The sequence below is a fragment of the Nipponia nippon genome, unplaced genomic scaffold (assembly GCF_047370975.1).
Source record: "Nipponia nippon isolate SJK-2023a ecotype South Korea unplaced genomic scaffold, ASM4737097v1 scaffold_43, whole genome shotgun sequence".
In the NCBI taxonomy this organism is placed as follows: Eukaryota; Metazoa; Chordata; class Aves; order Pelecaniformes; family Threskiornithidae; genus Nipponia; species Nipponia nippon.
Window position 1 is genome coordinate 169,674 of NW_028262362.1, and position 6,606 is coordinate 176,279.

General features: G+C 58.0%; 1 protein-coding gene and 1 long non-coding RNA gene across 2 annotated transcripts in view; one reads left to right on the plus strand and one right to left on the minus strand.

Annotated features, from left to right (window-relative positions):
- Positions 1–2,779, minus strand: part of LOC148052830 (centrosomal protein of 164 kDa-like) — a 42,510-nt gene extending 39,731 nt beyond the window's left edge. Inside the window, exons 1-2 of the mRNA XM_087778254.1 lie at positions 2,245–2,779; positions 504–662 (exon numbers count right to left, since the gene is read on the minus strand). Of these exons, the coding sequence (XP_087634380.1) occupies positions 504–662; positions 2,245–2,583 (498 nt within the window). The 5' untranslated portion in view covers positions 2,584–2,779. The remainder of the gene's footprint in view (positions 1–503; positions 663–2,244) is intronic.
- LOC148052832 (uncharacterized) lies at positions 2,713–6,417 on the plus strand. Its single transcript, XR_015709139.1, has 2 exons — positions 2,713–2,849; positions 4,529–6,417. It is a non-coding gene; the product is annotated as an uncharacterized LOC148052832 (long non-coding RNA).
- Positions 6,418–6,606: the final 189 nt, after the last annotated feature.

Sequence of the window (6,606 nt, forward strand, 5' to 3'; positions counted from 1 at the left end):
TACCAGTCGACTGGTTGGTTGGTTGGTTGGTTGACCCAAAGGTCACTTTCTATAAACGATCACGCGACAGGATTGCAAGTCTTACGTTCATCCAGAAAACTCTTCTGTACATTTGCTTATTCTCAGCCAAGAGTTGAGCGAAGCTATTATTTAGTAGATTACGTTACCTGTACCATATGCTTCATTGGGACACAAATTAAGGCTCTACAAAAAAACTGAACTTAACGGACTTTTTTCCCCCAACAGTAATTGAAACAATTCTGTCTTTAAATCTGCTAAACGTAGCAGAAGAAAGCTCACCACAAATTTAGCACTGGGGTCCCTAGAAACAGCAAAAGAAACAAAAAACAGAGTAGGGAAGTGGCTTTTCAACAGACAAAAGTATCCCAAAACCGACGAGAGGTCACAAATACTGTCATTTAAGCTTCGAAGCGCCGCCACGCCTGCGACCTCGTGCAGAGCGCGCTTTCCAGGGCCCGCTCCCCGAGAAGCTGCGGCCTTACCCGCGTTCCTCCTCTGGCCGCGAGGCTGGAGTCCGCCGAGCTGCCCGCGTCCGAGTTGAGGGAGGCGCGGAGGCCGCCGGCCGGGGAGGCCGCGAGGCCACGCAGCGGAGCGAGGTTCCCCAGGGGCGCCTGGACGGGTGCCAGCAGGGTGCCTGCGGACTGGAGCGTGCAGAAGGGACTCGCTGACAGGAGAGCACAGGCGCACGGGCTTACGCTCCTGACTTCAGAAAGGGAGAAACCGCTCCCCCGGGCGAACGCTGTCTGCTGACGCTGAACCCACCACCGCTGAAGAACTGCCTGTGAGACCCCGCGCCCAGCAGTCCCACCCACGAGATGCATAAGGAACAGCGGTTTGATTTACTCGCGCGTTTCGTCCTCCAAAGACCCATCTGAATACAGCGATTCACTCGACAGCAGCGAGGCGATTCGGAAAATCCGCGGGCATCACCCCAAAACCAAAGCGAGGGCAGGACGGCCGCCACGGGAGCCGACGCAGCTGCGCGTACCCCCTCGCAGCACCCTCTGGGAGGGCTCTTACCAACTCGCACCCCAGGCAAACCGGGCAGCTTCGCCTCCGTTTGCCCTGCGACTCCGCACGGCGTGAAACCGTGAAGCAGAAACCACTCCGATGGCAAGGAGCCTCCTACTCTCCACAAGCTGCAACTACCGCCTCCTCGCAGACCGAAACCCAGGCTGCTTCCTCACCTTGCACCAGCAGAAAAGGCACGAGCAGTGCAAAGCAGCTCTGCTGCAGCAGTAAGGGGCTCCTGAACACACCTCTCCCTTTCAAAGCGCAGCAAGAGCCCCGGGAGCCCTCCAGCACCCCCACCTCTGCGCGACGCACGCCCGACATCGCCAGTTATCCTCACCCAGCAACGGGGTCCTTCTGTTGGGCTTCGCGGAACTGCCCGCCCCAGCAGCCTCGCCCTGCCGCACACCGCACAGCTTACGCTAGAAGCACACCTACGCCAGGATTTTTCGTAGCGTGCCAGCACGGCCGCGGGCTGTTGCTTCAGCGGCGCACGCGTGCGTTCAGAAATCACAGCTCCTGCACTCTGCGCCCATACGAGATTACAGACTGCAAACAGAGTTAATTCACCCGCACGCCGAGGGATGGGGAGAGGGAGCCGATATACGCCGATCCTCCTTCCGCCAAGTCAGCGCCACAGCAACGGCAACAGAAGAAATCACACCTTCTGGGCTTGACTAATTATTTTCTATAGATGGCCATCAACTACACGTACGGAGCAGAGGGTGTGAGCTGTCCTTCAGCAAAGATAAACTCACTTCCACCGGGCTGATTACAACCTTCAGGATAACCCGCAGTTTATCTGGTATTTATAGTCCGAGTCCCTATCAGCTAACCGGGCGCCACCCCGCGCTGGTCATTAGAAACCCGAGCTAGCCATTTGGCGGAGCCGCAGCGGGCCGCCAGCAGCAGCAGAGCAAAGCGGTTCATTAACATCACACACGGCGACCTTTCCGTTCATTTTTTTCTTCAGAACGGGAGAGTGGCTAAGTTTGATTAAATTGAAGCAATTACTCATGGACAAAGACAAAACGGCCTGGAACGTTCTTCCCAGGGAAGGGCAGGATCCTGCCACAGCCGTAAGGTCACCGCTTCGCAGCCGAGGAGCGGGGCAGGCGGACTGCACGAGGTGGGGACAGCATTACCCGGCTGCACCTTCCCAGAGGAACGCGAAGCCCACGGACAGGGGACAAGGAGCTTCCAGTGACTCACCATCGGCTGCAGCAGCTCCCGGTCCGAGCGGTTGGAAACTTGCAAGTCCTCCCCACCGCCGCTGCTCTCCGATGCCTTTGAAAGCTGAAAGGAGACGTGCGTTACAGCCCGTACGTGCCTCACCCCCGCAGCTTCACCTAGGCCTTTCCAGCGAGGTGACAACTGATCTTGGGAAGACAAATCTGGCCGCTCTAACGCAGGGAAGAAAAGGCGATTGAATATCCCAGGAAAAACACTAAGGGTGTGACCCCGAGACAAGCACAAAAACACCACTTCACAGAGACAAAGCGCAGAGATGGAGATGGGACTGGGGAGGGCAGAGAAGCGCTCTTCAAACATCCCTGCTAACGGGCACTTGCTCACTGTCCTCTGCTCCTTCCGCGTGGATCTCTGCAGCTCTGAGAACGCCCCAGCCCACGCACGAATGGCTAAAGCCACACTGGACAGTACCGTGGCCTTAAAAGTGCACCTCGCCGTGCCCAGCTGCAGCGAGGGCTCCCCTGTGCCCAGCCATCGGGAAGCAATACGCCAGTGTTCGATGCGGACACCAGTGCAGCCCTGCTGACTTCAGCAGAACTACCCAGACGCCTAAAGCAAGCGCGCAGGTAAGCGTTCGTAAAAGCAACGCTTTCAACTTTAAGCTCTTCGGGACAGCGCATGTTTTCCGGGCTCAGCGCTATAGCTTACCATTTCTTCGAGACATTACGCATCAGCGGAACTAGAAAAGTCACCAAAATCGGCAGGAAGGAGACTAGATTGGAAAGAAACGGTTATTCAGAGCTCATGTTGGAGCGTTTCTGGGGGACGCTGAGCAAGAGCGGACAGCACGCGCCTGTCCGGCGACCCAGCTGCAGGGACCGTGAACCCATCTGCACCCTGCGACACTTAGCGGTTCCTCTCCTGCCCGAGACTGCACAAACACCCTGGTTCAGCTGGCCGCAGTCAGCTCTTTGCCAGTTCTCCTCCCAGCGAGCGCTGGAAAAGCGGCGGGCAGCCCGGACGGTACCCTGCTCGACGGACTCGGGCGCCAGCTCCGGAGGCAGCCCCGAGGCAGCGTCCTCCCCGCCTCTGACCTCGCGCCTCCCCGGCGCATCCCCCGCAGAGCTGCGAACGTCGCAGCTGGCAGCTCGCTTGACGCTTTCGCCCTGTCTCTGCCTAAGCCGAGAGAAACAACAGACGGAGAGAAACAAAGCAGCGCGGACAGCTGGGCTCGGTGTGAACTTCATTATGAAACCTGCTTGCTTGGTACAGATGGCAGCACTGAAAGCTGAGACTTATTTCTCCTCCGAGACTCGAAACACGCGTCACAGTTCGGGGTTTTTGCCTGTCGGTTGCTTTGGACAGCACTTTGCGCATGCAGAAAAGAACGGTTTCCTAGCTGCGCACTAAAGACGCCGATCTGGGCGCTCGGAGCACTCGTGCCCCCCAGGAACACCCCGCTGACTCGGAAAGCCCTTACGCTGACTTAACAGAAAGCGAGCAAGCGCTGGGAGAGCTTTCCTGAATCAAGGCCTTACAAAGCGACGGGAACAGCCACGGCAGCTCCCCCACCAAGCCCTGCCCGTGCAGGCAGGTCTCTTACTTTGCCAGCATCCAGCCTGCTGTCTGTTTTCAGATCAGCTGCTGCTGCTTCCCTCATTTCAGTCACTCTCTTTTCATCACCTGACGTGGCGTCAACAGCGGCGGCCAGCCTCGCCAGCCAACCTGCCTCGGCGGCTTCCGCAGCCAGAGACGCAGCTCGAGGTCGCCCAGGACCGCCGGGCGCGTCTGCCCCTGTCGCACTCCTTTCCCCCCGAGACCGCGGCAGCTCATCAGCTGCAGAGACGTCACCTTCCACCGCGGCATCTTTCTCGCCCAGCACTTCCTTCCCAGCGAGTTTCCCATCGGACTCCTCCTTGCTCTGGCCAGACAGGCTACTGTCAGCGTCACCGGGAAGGGCTCGAAGCGGAGTCGGAGGGCACGCAGCGTCAGAAGCCGAGGAAGACTCTCGCCCTTCTTCAGCGTGTCTTGGTTTTAAAGACTCCTCCTAGACAGCAAGTCAAACACAGTTAGAGCTACAACATTCCTTGCCTCCTCTCTGGGAGGCTGCAGGGGTCAGAAATAGCATGGGTTCTCCTACGGCAAGAAGCAAAATCGCAAAGCTTTGGGTGACTTTAAGACCAGTTTGATTGCCTTCCATACCGCCCCTTTCAAAGACAAGGAGCTTCATTAAGATAAAAAACACGCTCGTTTCTTGGGCTCAGGCTTTTTTTTTGGTTTTAATCTGTTGCTTTTCTATGCACAGGGCCTCAGCGACCCAGAGCTAGCAGTGGCTGCTGCAGGAACCGCCGGCCCCTGGGAGCACCCAACCTGCCCCGCAGTCCGCCCGCTCGCGCTTCCACATCGGCTCTGGTCAGCGCGAGACGGCAATTTGCCAGAGCGCGTTACTGGGCGTTTGACTTCTGCCCAAAATTATCGCCAGAGGAGAGCAGGCGGGGTGCAATCAGCCCAGCAGGACCCGCTCGAGGGCAGGCGCCGACTGAAGCCGCCGCTCTGAGCTCGGGACCAGACCGCGACCAGCTCACGCAGCGAGGAGCGGCAGAACCCGCCGGCCTCGGGAGAAAAACAGCCCCGAGCCAAAGCTTAGTCACCCAAAGGTTCGACCGCCTCTGCCGGCAGCGGGGCGGCCCGCAAAGCTCACAACCAAACGTGCGAGAAGCAGGCAAAGGCTCCCTCATCAGTATGCAAACAAAACCGCGAGCACGTCCTACTTTCTCGCTGTTTTATTAAAGCTGTGGCGTCTTGTTCAAACGTTAGCCGCATCCTGCGTACAGCGTGTACCATACACAGACCGCATATTTTAACCATGTATTTTTATCAAAGTGCAACTGGAACGCTGTCAGCTTTAAACCCGGAGCTGCGGCACACGGAAAGAACGCCATTTGTCTGAGAGACCTTCTCAGGGCTGTGCGAGCCGTCCATCGGACCGGAGAGGAGGCCAGAGAAATCAAACCCCTGGGGACTTGCCAAAAAGCACCAGTTCGGAGCCTCACCTGCAACTCACCAAGCGAGAAACGAGAGCTCACGGCCCCCTTGCAGTCCAGTTCGCAGAGGGTCACGAATGCGCCACCGAATCGCGCGCTGGCCATGAGGCTCTGCAGAGGCCTCAGTGACATCATAATTCCGGAACCCGGGAGAACGCCTGCGAGCGGCCTTTCTTTAGCGCTGCTCCAGAAGAGGAGTCCTTACTACGCTTCCTTTTCCCTGGGGGCGAGGGCGTCTGGAAAGACCGGTCCCTAGCTGTGCTCCCTGTCAGGTTCTTCCTGAGGACAGGACAGATATGCCAAACGAGAGCCATCGGGATTCTTACGCTTCAAACCAGGACGCAGATACGGCCCTTCGAGGAGCACCCGCACCACAACCCCATGCACCCACGTATCCGGCAATACTGGGCACACAAAAAGACTGCTCTCCCGGCAAGTTTACCTCAGTTACTAGAACATCCCAGAATAATTTCTTTAGCTGGCAGAACCCTATTTCAGGGACAGATACAGACAAAACGTTTGTTAACGCTACCCCTTAATGACCGCAGATGCCACCCTCCAGAAGAGGGAACGACGCCGATCAGACAGAGAGGCGGAGGAGGCGGGCGCTTTTCCTCCTGCAAAAACAGGCCACTATGGGTTTTCTACGGATTTCAGAGCTAGGACAAGTCAAGCGGGTTATAGTTGGTTTAGCTGATCTTTTTACAAGCTGTAACGCATTTTACCTGCAGCTGAGTGCCACCAACTGATGTGAAATTCCTGCCCATCCAATCATTACTTCCAGCGATCGGCGTAAGCCTGGAGACGAGCGCACCGATCCCGGCGGGACCGGCCTGTGGAAAGGCGCGGGCTCCGGAGCTGAACGGTCAGCGTGAACAGCAGCCGCCAAAAGGGAACCCTGCTCAGCCCAGGGAGCGGGATGACTCTGCCACATTGGGGGCAGCATTTCTTTCCGTCTCTCCTCCCTCTCTCCCAGAGCCTCCCGCCACCTGCAACACAGCCTCCGCTCCAACACAATTCTGCTTCAACACAAATCCCTGCGCAGCTCTGGCCGGCGCGGCAGAAAGCGGGAGCAGGGAGCGCTTTCCCAGGTCTGCCCTGAAAAGCCGCTCCTGGTTTCGTCCCAGTTGCTTCCATCCCCGAAAAGAGAGCAACGTTTCCCGAGAGTCGGAAACCACCGTTCCCCGATTCTGCCCCCGACGCTACAGCCCTTTCGCTGCTCGTCCTCCCCTGCTCCCGCGCGCACCAGAGGCCAGGCGACCTGGCCCACCGGCAATTCGGCATTTGCCGGGCACCGGTGGGGGCTCGTTCCCCGACGCGTTTCCTCTGGCAGAGCCGC